We start from the raw sequence: 17,563 nt of genomic DNA on the forward strand, positions 1-17,563 counted from the left end.
CCTCCCGAGGTCGGTAAAATGAGTACCTAGCTAGCTGGGGGAAAGGTAATAATGGCTGGGGAAGGCAATGGCAAACCACCCTGCTATAAGGCCTGCCAAGAAAACATCAGCGAAAGCTGGCGTCCCTCCAAGAATCAGCAATGATTCAGTGCTTGCACGAGAGGTTCCTTTCCTTCCTTCCAAATCCCATAGCATTCCATCCCTGCAAGTAGACAGGAAAGGGATGGTTTACCTCAATGCACCATTAAAAACGGTTTAGTGAAGCACTTTTTATTTAGGTACTTTTGTACAATTACTTCAACTTTAAAATGGAAAAGGTTGTTATCATGATCAATAAAAACAGTCTGGAAAGGCAACATGTTTTTTTGTTCTTGTTCTTAACATTTTTTAAATGTTTATTAAAATGCCCTTTCCATTTAAGAGCTCCATTTGGCAGAGCCAACGTTAATCTTTTGGCTAGTCATCTGACTTCTCTCTAGCAGGAGTAGTCTTCAGGAGTAGTCACAAGTTGCCCAACCCTGGTTTAAATCTATGGAATCTTTAAAAATATAGAATTTTGTGAGTGTGTCTTGGGGTGGGTGGGGTTTAAAAGAGATGGGAGCCACATTTTAGATTTAAAAACTTCACTTTGTTTTACTGTTCATTGCAGATGTTTTAGATTATTGCATGGATGTGGCCTCATTTAACTGATCTAATGATCTGACTAAGAGTGCCTTCAGATGGGGAAATCTCATTCCCTTACCATGTCTCTGCTTCCTGCTTTTCTTTGCATTTGCAACCAGCTGTAATTACATGAAGAAGAGAGCAGTGACCATATGGCCTGTACATTTCAATGGGACAGCACCCTCTTGTGGGCATTTTATAGCGCAACTTTCCCTGAACATGGCAGGAAAATCCGACAAATATTGATATATTTGTCGGGGTGTCTGAGGTTTATTTTTAGCACTAAAACCAAAAAATGGAGTGGGAGATGCATAGGAGGCTGATGTCACCATCAGAATGAGTGGCCAGTAACGAGCATGCTATAAAATGCTCATTTAAAGAAGTCCTAAGTGGCCTCACATCATGTTTGTGTAAATTTATTTCTTACTGCACAGCTGTCTTAACTTGGAGAGCCAGACCCCCCTTTCTTTTCTTTTTGTCCTACAGTTCAGAGTGATAGCCGCAAATGAGCGTTGATGTGTGCATTGTCTCTAGAGAATTAGTAGAGGGGTTGGGCAGGTATATAAGATACAATATTTTCTTTGAGGAACATCTGTTTCTCATGGCTGGTTTTTAGTATCCTGAGTGTCTTAATGGATTTCACGGTCTATAAACACACAAACTAGTGAAAACACTTAATGTCTTGCGTAATCTGGCAGCAGAAGAAAATGGATCTTTATGCTATTGAAGCTTAATTACTCTGTGTTTAGTTTGTGATCTCTAAGTTCCATTCTTGTAAGGCTACTGAAATAAATTACAACACACTAGCTGTGTGTTGTAATTTAACCATATAAGCAAAAATGCAGCAATGTGCTCAGGTTGGCAATTGCTATTTCTTTTGTGGTTGGTGGTGCAAATAAGAATACATCCTTGTGGGGAAAGAAGTGAGCTGTGTCAGGAAGTCCCCGCGGAGCTATGGAGGGAGCTATTACTATGTCATATAAAATTCACATTTTCCTTTGGTTTGACAAAATTGTCCCTTTTTCTGGGATGTAACAGCTGCAGATTATTGCTTCTCCTAGGAGAAAACAAAATGTCTTAATTCTTTTAAAAATAATTACTGTTAGCTTCCAAAACATTTATATACCCTTTAAGTTCCCAAAAATTTATGTGGCGTTTATCCAAGAGCCAAGGAGTGAACTGTGTTGAGTGCAAGTTGGAGGAGTTGGTGTAAGCAGGGCCGGGCAGAGCTGGTAATAGGCCCGGGCCAGATAGGAAATGTAGGCCCCATTTCAAGTTCTAAATACATATGAACTAGAACGATTTATAAAAAATACACTTTTATTCAAGATGTATATATAAGACATCACTGCTTCACATTCAGAAATGCTTTACGTGCTTTTCTTTGGGCAAATTCATCATCAACAACAGAAAAATCAAGCAACTTTGCCCAGGAAAATCAAAATCATAGGCCCATGCCAACTGGCCCCACTGGGGCCCCCTCTGCCCAGCCCTGGGTGTAAGTTATGAAGTGAGTGCTGGCAGTTTTTGCAACCCTGTTCGTTTGCCAGAGCCCCTGTGCAAAAGTTATTGATAATTCCAACGTGGAAGGAAACAGGTTCCTTCCATCATAAAATGTAGGGTTAGGTAAGAAATATGTTTGCATTTTAATGCAAACTTACCAAATTCACAGGTCCTGAAACTAGACATGAACCAGAACGCATCGGAATCCAGACATTCCAACGTTTGCGATGCAGTTCATCCCGAAGTGCACACAAAAATGTTTTATTCGTTGGGAAAGCGCTTTTAGAAATGGGTAAATTTGCAAAGGGCCTGCAAGGAATAATGGTTCGTGAGTGTTTGGCCAGCTGGGGCAATAGACAGAACAGAATGCTTGTTCCATTCCAAATGTGTCTGTGTGCTCCCAATCCTTCTTACCAGAGCATAATGGAGGCATCCCTGGATGTGGAGGCTTATTGGCCCACAAGGGATCTGTGACGAAATGATAAATTGTGTTATTCTTTATATGTGGATATTTAAGTGTTTGGTTCAGGTTTGGATTTGCTGTGGCCAATTCTTTTATTTTTAGGAAATGTTAAGTGGAAGGGGGAGTTAGAATGGTGAGCAGTGTGAATGGTGGTGTCTAATTAGTTGGTTGATTTGAAAGGAGAGAGAGGAAGGGGAAGGAGAGGACAATTTGACAGTTTTGGTAGTTAAAATCAGGGAGTTGAGAGAGTTAGGGGAGTCAGGGTTGAGGAGTTACTGAGGGTAGGAGTGAGGTTTAGGAGAAGCTTGTTTCAAGATAGTATTAGGAAAGTGGGATTATAGGATTTGGAGGTGGTTAGTATTTCCTGTGAGGTTGAAGGAGGTAGATGTATGGGGATAAAGTAGATTAATCTTGAAGTGTCATTTAAAATCTTTTTCTATATAAGTTAACTTTTGTTCTTATTATGTTTATCAACCATGTCTACTCGGTCATTTGCGTTACTTCAGGTAGACAATACATATGCACACTCACGCACAAAAGGTTTATCACTCCCTCATTCTTTTAGAAAATAAAGAATAGGGTGGTGGCAGCGAAAGAGAGGTTTAATAATAGGCATCACTGAGGTTGGTGACGCCACAGGATCCTTTCTACATAGGCCTACTATGTCTTGTGGGAGATGCTACTACAACCTGTTGGGAACTGGGAACTTGTTAAATGGGTACTAATTAATTATTGGTATGGCTTTCTAGTATAAAACAAGGTGTTTTTATAATCTTTGATTGGAAGTTACCTTGGGCTGCAATAAATCCACGTGCTATTTATTTATTTCATTTCTATACCGCCCAATAGCTGGAGCTCTCTGGGCGGTTCACAAAAATTAAAAAACATTTAAAGTATAAAACAACAGTATAAAACCATACTATAAAATACAATATAATTAAAAAGAAGAAGTTACACCACCTCTTTGAAGAGAGGATTCCTCCAAAGCTCCATTCCTCTGCAGCCATCCTTGCTCCATCCACTTCTTTCCCCCCTTGCAGTGACATTTTTCCCCACTGGTGCAAGGATGTCACTATGCCAAGGTAGTTTCGGTGCTTCTGTGTCTTTCAGCTCCATTAACATGGGTCGGAGAAAGATTAGGAGCGAGCCACCTAGCAGGCACAATTTGAGGACAGGCTCAAATCTCGTCTCTTCTGCAGAAAGGGCATATAAAATGTCTACATATTAAGAGAAAGGCAACTCAAAGGAATACAAAAAAAAAATCCTTCCAACTCATAGATGGAAGACAAAGCCTAGAATCATAGAATTGCGGAGTTGGAAGGGACCATGAGGATCATCTCGTCCAGCCCTCTGCAATGTGAAGGAAAACCAGTTAAACCATCCATGAGAAGTAGCTGTCCAGACTCTTCTTAAAAAGCTCCAGAGATGGAGAACCCACAACCTCCATAGGTAGATTGTTGCACTATTTCAATAAATTCGGTATTTCAGTAAATTATGGCTCCTTTGAAGTCCAGATATTCTAAGTTAAATGTGGGATTTGGTCATTAGACTGTTGGCCGGTTAATTTCCAATTGCATTGTTTTGAGATGAACTGGAATAAAAAGCTGCAGCTTCTGATAGTCCTGGAGACACTGACCTGAGGGTTTGCCAATACTGTCTGAAAACATCACATCACTAGATTTTATTGAGAGACTGAGACTATAACACAGCTTTTCTCAACCTGGGGTGCTCCAGATGTGTTGGACTACAACTCCCAGAATGCCCCAGCCAGCTCTGCTGGCTGGGGCATTCTGGGAGATGCAGTCCAACACATCTGGAGCGCCCCAGGTTGAGAACCACTGCTATAACACAAGATAACGTTTTGATCTCTCCTCTTGTCTCGGTAAATTGAAATGGAAGTTCGCATCCATGATGTCTGTCTTTAATGTGGGAACCAAGAAAGTGTGATGATATCTAATTTATTGACATTTTGTGTTTTGTCAAGGCCAAATAAATATATAAGATGCTGGAGTGAAACAGGAATACAGCTGATGCAGTGGGGAGGGGAATAAAAAGAGAACAATTTTTATATCTTCTCTCAAAGTCAAGGTCACTGTGAACTGTAGGAACACTCCAAGAGAAGATAGAAGACGATTGGCTTTTTCACACCTTATGACTAGGTTTATTATTATCCTGTACTATCTAACACCGAATATCCACCCTAGGACATTGCAGAAGTCTGCATCACCCCTCCATTAAATAATTATGTTTACAAGCATCCTGATGCAGTAATGGGTTTGATTTTATAGTGCCATAAATGTGACATGGGAATGCTGTTGCTATAGGGGGGGAAATGCCTTAAGGGATTGCTGTGATTAGCTTAACTTACAAATAAACAATTACAAAAAAAATTAATTTTTGTGAACCGCCCAGAGAGCTTCGGCTATTGGGCGGTATAAAAATTTAATAAATAATAAATAAATAAATAAATAAATAAATAAATAAATAAAAGCACTTTGTGAGTTGCACAGGCCCATCTCTTCTCCGCCAATATTGGGTGCTCCCCACAGAATAGTTTTCTGTGCTTTCTGCAATCTAATTAAATGTCTCAAATAATAGGCCTTACTTTCCTTACTTTGGAGACTGTCATTTAATTAACACACCGCTACACGTCGCCATCTGTGTTAAATGGAGCTTTGTAGAAAGCAAGGCCTCTAACCTGAGACGCTGCTGCTTGGCTGCCAGGGAGTCGGATGGGAGACAGATGAAATAAGCCCATTGTGTCTTGGGATGATATTACACCTTTCCCCAACCTGGTGCTCTGCAGATCTTTTGGACTTCAACTCCTATCAGCCCCAGCCAGCATGGCCAAGGGTCAGGTGTACTAGGACTTGGAGTCAAAATGTCTGGAGGGCACTAGGTTTGCAAAAGCTACATTATTGTATAAATTGCAGGTGCTGTATCTTTTAGGTTTCCTTTGAAGAGACATTGAGTTTATTTATTTATTTATTACATATATATACCACCTCTTAGGCGAAGCTCTCTGGGTGGTTTACAAAAGTTAAAAACAGTGAACATAAAAAGTATACAAAATTTTAAACCATCAAAAGCATAAAAATAACAATATCCATTTAAAAACAACAGTTCTGGGGTCCGTTAAAAACAAGCAAACTCAGCATATGTTGTTAAATGCTGTTAAATGCCTGGGAGAAGAGAAAAATCTTGACCTGGCGCTGAAAAGATAACAATGTTGGCGCCAGCCGAGCCTTGTCGGGGAGATCATTCCATAATTGGGGGGCCACCACTAAAAAGGCCCTCTCCCTTGTTGCCATCCTCTGAGCTTCCCTTGGAGTAGGCACTTGGAGGAGGGCCTTGGATGTTGAGCACAGTGTATGGGTAGGTTCATGTCAGAAGAAAAAATATGGAACGCTTCACGAATTTGCGAGTTGGATCCAGATCCTTTATTCTGCAAGTGGAAGGATGATGCTTGCAGAACAGGACATCTGCATCCTCATCTGCAAACCTCTATACACCCTCCAAACTCGCTCCAGAGATCCGTCAACCCTCTGTAGCAGACTTGGAGAGCACCTGGGAGAGGGAGAGGCAGAGAACTCTAGGGAAGAAGAGAAGACATGGGAGTCCCTTTTAATGAGTGGTGTCTTTTCACTAGTAGAACAAAGGCTCTGAAAGGATCCAAGTCATTGACTGGAGAAAAGGGGATCCATTGGTCAAAAAGAATAAGGTGGCTTTGACCTTAGATAGTAACAAACAGCGAGAAATTAATTGATAAAAAAGAAATCGATAAGGGAGAGAATACAGTGACAAAAGGTTTAATGAGTCAAATATATAATATACTACTTGAGAAAGGTTCGTTGGATAGTGTAGGAAAATCGGTTTGGGAGACAGATCTGAAGATACAGATAGGACAGCAGAGTTGGGAAGGACTATGGAGACAGAGAGTGTTGAGAAATATGTCAGTGAGAATAAAGGAGAATTATTATAAAATTTTATGGAGGTGGTACCTAACCCCAGTTAGATTAAACAAGATTAATAATCAGCATTCAGCAGATTGTTGGAGGGGCTGTGGTGAAAAAGGAACGTATCTTCATATGTGGTGGGAATGTAAATATGTGCAAAAGTTGTGGAAGAAGGTGTTTTCAGAGATTGAAGAAATTGTTGGAATGAAAATAGAACAAACACCAAGAGTTGCATTACTCTCACTGCAAGAAGACTTTAAATGTACTAAAGAAATCAAGGAATTGATAACGAATTTGTTGACAGCAACAAGGTTAATCTTAGCTAGGAACTGGAAGACTCAAGGTGATTATTGCATTGAAGAATGGTATAAAGAAGTGTGGGATATTGCTATTAATGATAAATTGACATGTAATATTAAAGTGAGAAGAGGTATAGTAAAAATGAATGATTTTGAGGGAATCTGGAAAAAGTTGCTAGTATTTGTGTTTTCTAAGGGAAGCAGGAAACCACCAGCAGAAGAAACTATGTGTTTTTGGAAACAGGAATGAGATCCCGTGGTGGGGGGTGCACTTTTATGTTGAGTATGATTTATTTCTTTTTCTTAAAAAAAAAAAAAAAAAGATAGTAACAAACAGTATCAAGGGTTCCCAATTGGAGCATTCAAGATGTAGAGGAAAGAAGCTACTCAGGACTGGGTTTTATGGGAGTATGCAAATCTGCATCCTCTCTGGTGGTGTCCCCACCCAATTCCCAGGGTGGTGCAAATATCCAGGTCACCACAGACCTGTGCAGTCAATTGTGCAGTCCTTACACATGAGTTAATAATTTAAAAGGGGGATGATCAAGGAGCATGATAGATGAGCAAATATTTCCACATATCCTTGAGGACAGTCTAGTTGGGTCACCATCACTTGACAAATGCAGACATATGGGGAGGGGGAAAGAAAAATCCACGTGAGAAGTGGGAGCAGAGGAAGGAGCAGATGACAAAAGGTGAATGTGCTGTAAGCATTGCAAACTAAATCCAACAAAAATATAACCAGGAAATCCTGCAGAGCAGACACAGCCTTAGTAAAAATGTAAGCCTCGTCTCCTCGGTGCTTCTACGACAAGCACACATTACAGAAGCGGATGTTAATACTAGAGATTCCACTTTTAGTGCCAAGATTGTAGTAAAGCAGCTAGTCTTTCAGTGTGTGTGGCAGGATGGGAAGACACAGCTGCTTTGTTTTCAAGCATGTAATGAATAAAGTGAAGCCGAGGCTATGTACTATTCCTGTCAGCATCATACTGCCTCTGAAAAGAACATTATCTGAGCCTCTTCTTTAGATCTCTCCCGGCCTGACCCCTCTGCCTTGTATGAACTTGGTAGGATTGTATGGATTACAATTTTAAAAGTAAGGGCACAACAAACTTGTAGTGCCTATTCTATACAAAGGAACCACTGGCTTAGTTCACACAATCACTACAGCTTAAACAAACTATGGTGCATGTCCGGCACTATTTGCCTAATTACCCATACAGGTGCAGATAATTACGCAAATTGTCATGGGTTATTTGATTGTTGTTTCCCCCTCCAACAAGCCATGCTGCCTGGGTTCGGATGATAAGCCATGCCCAGGCTTGTCTAAATTTGCCTGAGTTTCGTTCCGAAGACTGGATGCAGATGAGGGAGTCACCCAGGCTCAGCTTGTCATGTCATCTGAAGCCGAGCAGAACAACCCTCAAATAACCCATGGCCATTTCCCTAATTACCCATGCCTGGGCAAATGGCACTTCGTGAACATACAACAACAGCTGGTTGGCCACTGTGTGAACAGAGTGCTGAGCTAGATGATCTGATCCAGCATGGTTCTTCTTATGTTCTTAAGGGAGGGGAGAAGGTAGATCTAGGGGGTGGGGGCTGGGCCTGTAGAGGGTAGATCTAAAGGGGATTTTATAAATTCCATAAAGAGAAGGCTATCAATGGCTACTAGTCCTAATGGCTATGTGCTACCTTCAGTATCAGAGGCAGTAAGCCTATATACACCAGTTGCTGTGGGTCCCTGGCCAACAGCTGGTTGACCACTGTGTGAACAGAGTGCTGAAGTGAAGACCCTTGGTCTGATCCAGCATGACTCTTCTTACATTCTTATCAGCCTTCTCCAAACTGGCACCCACTGGATATTTTGGACTACAACTCCCAGCATTCCTGACGATTGGCCATGCTGGCTGGGCTGATGGGAGTTGGTCCAAAGCATCTGGCAAGCATCAAGTTGGGGGAGTCTGATCTAGATCTGTTGGTGGATATCTATGAAGTAGATCAGCAAGTTTTTTTTTACTCCCAATCGTTTAACAATAAAGACTCCCCATTGCTCGATTGGGGTAAACAGGAGTGGGTTTTGTGTGGAAGGTCCATGAGCTCCATTCAGTTCTGACCTGCAAGAGAAATTCCTGGGCTCAGCATGCATTAATTCTTTTTCACCAGCCTCTGGAGTTGCAATAAAAAAACAAAGTAGATCTTGCAGGCCGAAAGTCTGGCTAGCCCTACATGGATGGGGCTGTGATGTTCAGAGACAACATTCGGTTCCTTAAAATAAGAGTCATCCTCCTCTCATAGATACTGCTGCTTCTAACAACCTTGCATTTTTATTATTATTATTATTATTATTATTATTATTATTATTATTATTATTATTTCTTAACCCGCCTCTCCCTTTGGATCAAGGCGGGGAACAACAGCAAGCATAAAATACATAAAATACTGATTAAAAACAAAGTATATACTGTTAAAAAACATTCTAAAAACATCCTAAAAGCATCCTAAAATTCCACTGGATAGGCCTGCTGGAAGAGATCAGTCTTTATAGCTTACTTAAATGCTAAAAGACTGTTAAGTTGACGAATCTCCTCTGGCAGGCCATTCCACAGTCTGGGAGCAGCAGAAGAGAAGGTCCTCTGGGTAATACCTGTCAGCCTAATTTTGGCTGACTGAAGGAAATTCTTCCCAGAGGACCTGAGTGTGTGGGGCGGATTGTATGGATTGTTAACTACTCCCCTTATTTAAAGTCCATCTTTTTTCCGCTTCCCTTGCTTGGCTTCTTGTACCTTCTGTGTATCTCATAGATGTATCTCTCTCCCACTTGTTCCCTTCAGAACAAAGGACAGTATGTATCATGCACTGACTTATGCTACCATATTGGAAATGCAAGCCATGATGACCTTTGACTCCCAGGACATATTGAATGCTGGAAACACAATGAAAGAAGCTCAGGCCATATGTCAGAAGTAAGCACAGAAAACTATCCTTGGTAACTGATACCATTGCGCAGAGAACCATAGAATAGGTATATACAATAGTAAGAATTAGAAACATTTGCTGTTTTTGAAAAAGCAAAGATTCTTAGGAACCTACATGTATGAAGCATTGTTTTAACACTTGGGTTCCACCATGTGTAAATACACTGATAGCCATTCAGCGTTCTACTGTTTCTTAAAGTCAAGAGGTATAACTTTTTTTAAAAAAACAACCCAGCCACTTATACATGGCCACATTTGTGAAACTGCCTCATGTTTCAGCATCTTTATTTGTTGGCATATGGTCAAAATGATATTGTAGCACTAAACACGTTATGAAGCAAGATAATGTTTCCAACTGAGATTAATTTCCGCGTCAGAAAATAATGTGTAGAGTGATCATAAATGCACTGGGCCTGCTATCCTACAGAAGTGAGTTAGATTTGATGGGTGCTCCTGCTCTGCTAACTAGACAGTCCTGTGGGCCTAAAACAGCCGGGAGGCAATTCTCACCCATTTCCCCTTCTCCCTGCTGCCCTCAGCAACCACTCTTCCAACCCTCTGGAGCAAATTTTCAGGGCCATGAGGGGCTGCAGTGGGGAGGAGGAATCAGCCGATATCACCTCTCCCCCCACCCACTTCTGACCATGGGAATCTCTTGTTGTGGGATTCTGCTCCTTGCAGGTCTGGATCCAGTCCCTCGTTGTCACCAATTTAACATCCCAATTGGCATGGGTGCACTTATAGGCCATTTTCAGAAGACACCTTAAACCACGGCTTTAACCACAGTGAATAAGGCCTTTTGCTTTATTCACCGTGCTTAAAGCTATGGTTTAAGGTGTCTTCTGAACGGGGCTTTAGAAATATTTGGTGATGTAAGTCAATAGGAATGTAAAGTGAGAAAGGTAAATTGAAAATAGTACGTGAGACCTTTAATTAAAAACCCATGTCTCCAATCTTAGGAGATTACAATCTAAATGTTGGCAGAGAGGCAAAAACAGATGGAGAGGAGTTTTAAAAAGAAAAGAGGCAAGGGTACTGGAGGAAAAATATCTGCAAAATGCATTTAGTGGTGCGTAGTCTCCAATCCTATGAACATTTACTTAGGAGTATTTCCCATTGAACACAGTTGGATGACTTCTGAGTAAACATGCATAGGATTGCCCAGAAAGACGTGGTTTCTGTAGGGTAGGAGTAGGTAGCATGTGGCCTTCCAAATGCTTTGGCCTACAATTCCCATCACCCCTCACTACTGGCAACACTTGCTAGGGCGAATGGCAGTTATAGGCCAAAGCATTTGGAGCACCACAAGTTACCCACCTCCGTTGTAAGGGGTGAGCGCTAAAGGTTAAGTTAGAGCTTTCAGGGAAAAGATTAGGGAGGTGTCTTCATGGTGCTGCTTTGGCCACGCGTTCCCTTAAAACCTCATGGCATTGCAACTGCAGGGTGGGGACAGTTAATCTCCACAGCAGGAGGGAGGGAGTGCTTTCTGGTGGCCATTTGGCTCTTTGGGCCTGTCCCATGCCCGGCTCTTCCAGTGACCTATCAGTGGTCGTGATCCACCCCCGGGATGAAGCAAGGTCACCACTGACAGACGGTGGAGACCTCACAGCAAAGCAAAGATTCGCAGTACGTCCCCGACTTTTTAAATCGATACGGCACCACTGTGCAGCCCAAGATGGCACCTGACATAGGTGTTCTGGAATATATATTGAACAGATTTCTGAATGATTAGATTAATTGTAGTATTGCAAATGGTATGTTTCAAATTACCAGCCTCTGTCCTTTTTCTTTAGGTTTCGGAAGAAATCCACTGTAGCAGATTCTTTCAACAACTTAGTGCACAGACACAACCTTGACCAATTAACTGAAGGTAACTAACTAACTAAACAGGATGATCTCATGCTGTTTCTTCTTCACACGACTAGCAAATACAATGCTCCAAGCTTCAGAGATTCAGTATTGGGCATGTTGAAGATTTAGTACTGGGTTTCATAAATACTTTCACATTCTCCTTGTGAGATGCCTGAAGGTATGGGTGACATGGCTTTGCTGTGAGGTGAATTTGGGGAGGTGCTATTATATTTCCAGGCATGCAATCCACATCAAGTGACAAGCTTAAGGTCCCTGATGGAAATTAAACGTAGCTGCAAAAAATTGGATCTGTGTTTCTGACAGAGCAATCCTATACATGTCTGCTCAGATGTAAGCCCCATTGCATTTAAGGGGGCTTATTTCCAGGAAACTGGGTATAGTATTGCAGCCTTAGGGGGAGTCTACACCAACCATTTTTTGCAGGCTTGTATCGCAGTCATCACTAATAGGGAACATGTCGTTCACCTGCTCCCATGGTGATCTTGGCTCCACCTCTCAGTTTTTTTGGAATATCCCTCACTGCTTTTGGTCCGGTTTTTCAAGCTTTCTCATTTCCATTTTGAAGAATGTTTGTGGTGTGTCCCTCCTCCTTTGCTAGGTCGTTGTTGTTCGCTGCAGGTTCCAGTCTCAGCAAACAGTCAATCAGTTGTGAGGGACGTGTGCGTGGGAGTGGCCCTGTCCACCATTACCATATATTTTGGATGGGTATCGGCATGTTTTACCGCTGAATGCATATATGCTTTTAATACAAACATATCTCTGTGCAAGAGCACATATTCGATAGAGTTCTTATCCCCCATGTGTTGCTGCACGTCTACGCTCATGCGCATGCCTCAAAAGTCATTAAAAACAACTCTGCCCCGTAGCCATGTCATCTGTCCAGCACCGCCCACTTCTGCCGATCCACATGTGCAAGAGGCGTAATGTGGCACATGTGCTCCCGCAACGACACTCCTGAAATTGCAGTACACATCAGCGTTGTGTGTCCTGTGAGTGCCGATTGCAGAAGCGGTGTACATTTGGAAGCATCCCTCTTCATTATTATATTTACTTGTATCCCACCTTTTGCCCAATACTGGGCCTCAAGGCAGCCAAACTAGATTAGCCCCTAGTATGTGAAGGGCATTTAGATTGCAAGAGGAAGGAAGGCCATTTCTGTCAGTTTGACAGAATAGTTTGTTTCGAATGTCATGCTAAACTGGGAGTGAATATTGCAGAGGGGGTAGATGTTCCCTCCACCAAACCCTCCCTGGGCCGGATGATGTCAGTGGCCATGACCATGCCTACTGACTGACCTGGCAGCAGACAGATGGCGCAAAGATTGCAGGCTTTAAAAGTGTTTGCTTGTTTACTTCTATGTATTCCACCCATGTATGTTGTTTGTTTCAGGGTGGCTAACAGAAATAAAAATGTTAAAAATAGCAAAGCAATTATTCCTACACACATAGCAGGAATAAAACCAGTTCAAAACAGTCCATCAGTCTTGGTTCAGTCATCATGGTCCACAACCTATGAAGAAGCTAATCGTAGTTCATGGAATACAAGCGAAAGTGGCGGGCTCTCTCCCACTTGACCCTGACAACCCACAATTTATTTAACTGACAGGTTCTTGGTATGTGCAAACAGGGCTGATGAGTGGACACCAGGCAAGCCACTGCTAATGTCCAAAGACCGGGGAAGGGGACCTAGAGAATAGACTCAGGAGATGATCTTAATATGTGGATAGGTCTATGTGGGACTGGAGGAGGTGGTCTATGTTTTTTGAGGCATGCTTGTTTTATGAGATGGGAGACAGTCGTGGTGATATAATGACATTGTCACATTTGATAGTGGATCCTTTCCTGCCCACTTCAAATTTGTTCCTTTTACTTTTCTAGAGGAAATTCATGCAGAAATTTGCTATGCTGAATGCTTGCTTCAGAGAGCTGCTCTTACGTTCCTCCAGGTAAGAGAATTTTTTCCTGAAACACTACTGTAAATGCAGCCATGACAATGTGAGGACAGAATTAATTTCAATAAGTCCTCGGAATATATCCACATGATCTAGAGCAGCCTTCCCCAACCTGGCACATCCCTGATGTGTTGAACTACAACCCCCATCATCCCCAACCAGCATGGCTTGGTCATGTTGGCTGGAAATAGTGGGAGTTCAACATATCTGGAGGGCATCCTGGTTTGGGGACAGCTGATCTAGGGAATGGATTTCCTTGTGATATCCAAATACCGATTTTACCTCATTAAGAAAGCTGTGAGAAACCATTTTGTGGTGGATCAGTAAATTAGTTGGTCCCCCCCACCCTCCAAAGCAGATTTGGGCTGCACACTGTGGATGGTGGGGGTGGGGGATGTGTTCCCTCAGCAGGTCCCTCTCTCTGGTGGAACACTGGAACAATATCATTAGATGCAATCCATTAAGTGAAATGTTTAGTTTGGCCCTCTTTCACAACTCTAGCGTAACTGTAGTGGAGTCTGCTTTCCTCCTCCTTTTTGCAAAGCCCCACTTGGTTTCTTTTAAAAAGGCAGTAACATATTAACAATCAATAAAAGGCTAAGCTTTAAGGCAGACTCTGATTACTTCTCACAGAGAATTCCTTGGTCTTTAGAAATCTGAGATGGGGACAGCTGCTGGTCTTTGGCAAAAGTGTACAGTTACAATGATGTTCTGGTTGCACTTTGCAAAGTTCTGTTCAGTTGAACATTGTTCAGGTACCTGTTTTCACCAAGGATTCTGGTACTTTGCAGGTGTCCAGTGTTCTGGCTTTGCTTGCTGGACAGTCAGACTTCAAGTGCACCAATACTCCATTGCTAGTCCAAGTTTGCTACAACGGCAAAGTGAGGTAGGAAGTGGCCATCTCAACTCCCAGTGTACGGAGGAGGAGACCTCAAATGCAGCGCCAGGACCTCCAATGACAGAGAAATTGAGAGGGAAATCACAGTTAGTGAGAGGATTAAGGCATCCTTTCCCATGTGGGGGCTCCCAATAAAAACTGGACCCCCCATTGTTAAAAAAAGAAAAGAAAAAGGTGGTGGATGCAGGATCCCCCCCATGGATTACATTTCCATCTCTGCTTCCCCCTGTTTGTGTCTCCTGCCATCCCCCACTCAGCTTCACATGCTCAAAGGTATGGAAGTACAATCTGTGTCCTTCCCCCACCAACTCCCCTTCAAATAAGAACAAAAGCAACACATGTTTTTAGGGAGACAAATCAATAAGGGAAGAAACACACAGCCTGTGTCTGTGATGTTGGGAGGAGCCCCACCCCCACGGAGAGCAAGGAGGGGGTAGGGGAATGGGGCAGAGTAGGATGGAAAAGGACACACACATACACACTGATTCAGAAGCAGCAAAAGGACTTTGCTTGAAACTGACAAGACATTTGGGTGAAACTGACCAGCCTTGGCTTGCTTTGAAGAGCGCTTCTACAGACCTACATAACAACTCGTTCCTTTGCAGTGGAAAATAGTTAAAAACACACTCAGATCTAAAGAGTCTCTCCCACACACACACACACCTTCCTTTCCTCCCTCGCTGTCCTGTCTGCTTGATTTGTATATATGTGGGTGAGGGTTGCTGCTGCTGCTTTTTGCTTGTTCAACTGGGGGATTTAGTGGCTCCCGTTTCCGTGCCTGGAGGGAGCGGGGGAGTTCAGAAGCAGCAGGAGGAAAGGATTTGAATTTGCACACCCTTCTCCTTCATCAGCAATTCCGTCCCTTGAAAACACGCCCACAGTACAGCGCATTGAAAATGATGAATGAAAACGCATGTTGAAATTTGAGTGATGTGTTTTCACATGCCCGGAAGAACCAGACTTTCCCCGCACCAAAATATTTCACTATAAGGGGGGGCGGGGAGAGAACTGCAATCACAGCAGGACATAGTCAATGTCATCCGAGTCCTTCGCAGTTAAAGCAGACTATAATGTCGGCGTCATTTGAGTCTTTTGCGTAGATTTCACTGCAACAGCACAATATAAGGCTGGTGGGATGAAGCTATATAAGCTCCATCACACCGGGGCGGGGGGGGATACGCTCCCTACCTTCACTTCTCAGCCGGTGTTTTCGTTCCTCAGTTACTTCCACTTTTCAAAAGAGGAAGTACAGAACGAACATGAGGCCCATTGAGTCCGCTGCTCTAATGGCGCGGCTTCTCCTACACACAGCAGGAGAGAGCAGCGATTCAGAGTTTTAAAAAAATTGGACTTAATGAGGGGTGTTTTTTTCGTGCAAGGAAGGCCAGAAGGGGCAGAAAGTGTGCGGGATGCAGATGACGTCATGTGAGGGACTTGAGCAAACTCCGTGAGTGCCCAGTAACGAGTGTGCAATAAAACGCTCATCAGATAGAGTTTAAAGTTTATACTTGAAGATCTGGAGCTCTCACAGATGTATTAACTGACTGCAAGGTCAACAAAACTAACAGTTAAAGCTGAGGGGCGTTAAATGGTGGTAAGACTTTGTCCATGAGAAAAAGACGATGCTGTAGCAATTTACCAACCTAGATTTTGTCACAGTTGTTTCATATTAAGTGATTGCCCGCCCCTCTAAAGCAAGAAGATTTTCATTTATTCACAAACTGAAATGCACAATAAGTTGTATTTTCCTCAGGATGAAAACATGATTAGCTTTGTCAAAGGCAGCATCAAAATCAGAAACAGTTATCAAACGTACAGGTATTTATTTATTTATTACATTTCCTTATTGTCTAATAGCCAAAGCTCTCTGGGTGGCATGTAGCGTATTAATGCGTGTCTTCTTTGCAGTGGAAAACAATTTTGTTCCAGATGTCTCTCAAAAGCAATTGTTCTTGGTTATTATGGACAGTGCTCTCTAATTCTCATGTGCCACGCGGGCCTAAATTAATTTTGTTTGGTCTTTGATTTATATTTCTTTTCTTTTAATGTATTTATATCCTGCTTTTTAGGATAAAACCTCCACAAAGAAGTTTAAAGCAATGAATAAATACAGTATCTGAAACAACAAAACATTAAAAACAAAACCAATCATTTAACAATTAAAAGAGCAACACCTAAAACAATGAAGCCAAATAAAGCCATCAATAAAATGCTGAGCTTTTATTTTGAAAGTGCTCTTAAAAGCCACATGCACCTCCCTCTGGGAGGGGATTCCAAATATGTGGAGCCACCACTGAAAGCCCCCTGTCCCTGTTACCTGTCTCTGATTCAGGTATGAGTTAAGTGGTATATAAGCAGTAGCCCCTAATTATTGTCATATCTTAAACATTGTAAAATCATGATTGCCTTTGTACCTGGGTTATATACTAATATTTGATAAGATCTTTTGCTTTAATAGGGAGCTGGACAGTCTAATACGTTCTCCCAACTACATTAAAGGAGAACATCACCCCCATTTTGAAGGTGGTGTAAAGCTGGGTGTTGGAGCTTTTAACCTGGTACGTAATACAATTTCTACAGGGAAAACATCTTTAAAGCTTTGAACTATTTGACGTTGGGACCAATCTAATGCAATAGATGCCATGTGGAAGTTGCTGAACTGCTCCTTTATGGGTGCAGTTCCATGCAGTGGCTGTAATATGTGTGAGTTGCTTACTTGTGGATTTTCCCATCATATGAAGAACATCCATGCCTAGAATGGGTGGGACTGGTGTGGCAACTCTCCGCAGTCTGAGAGTAATTTCTTATTTATTTATTTGTTTATCCATTTTGCCTGTGGCTCTTGAACACTGGGGCTGCTAGAACAGCAGTGGAAATGGAAACATCCTCCCTGATGTTTTGTGGCATAAAGGGTGGCAAGCACTTATTGAAGTTTATGGAATATCCGTGTGTCTTTGGACATCTCTCTTCACTTTTA

The 17,563-nt window shown here is 42.2% G+C and overlaps 1 protein-coding gene across 1 annotated transcript in view; it reads left to right on the top strand.

The window, feature by feature from the left end:
* The window catches only part of TTC39A (tetratricopeptide repeat domain 39A), a 53,341-nt gene that overhangs the window by 12,578 nt on the left and 23,200 nt on the right, over nucleotides 1–17,563 (top strand). Inside the window, exons 3-7 of the mRNA XM_063118375.1 lie at nucleotides 9,722–9,853; nucleotides 11,659–11,735; nucleotides 13,615–13,682; nucleotides 16,340–16,404; nucleotides 17,045–17,144. Coding sequence (XP_062974445.1) covers nucleotides 9,722–9,853; nucleotides 11,659–11,735; nucleotides 13,615–13,682; nucleotides 16,340–16,404; nucleotides 17,045–17,144 — 442 coding nt within the window. The remainder of the gene's footprint in view (nucleotides 1–9,721; nucleotides 9,854–11,658; nucleotides 11,736–13,614; nucleotides 13,683–16,339; nucleotides 16,405–17,044; nucleotides 17,145–17,563) is intronic.

This window comes from Elgaria multicarinata, chromosome 1 (genome assembly GCF_023053635.1).
Source record: "Elgaria multicarinata webbii isolate HBS135686 ecotype San Diego chromosome 1, rElgMul1.1.pri, whole genome shotgun sequence".
Classification (NCBI taxonomy): domain Eukaryota; kingdom Metazoa; phylum Chordata; class Lepidosauria; order Squamata; family Anguidae; genus Elgaria; species Elgaria multicarinata.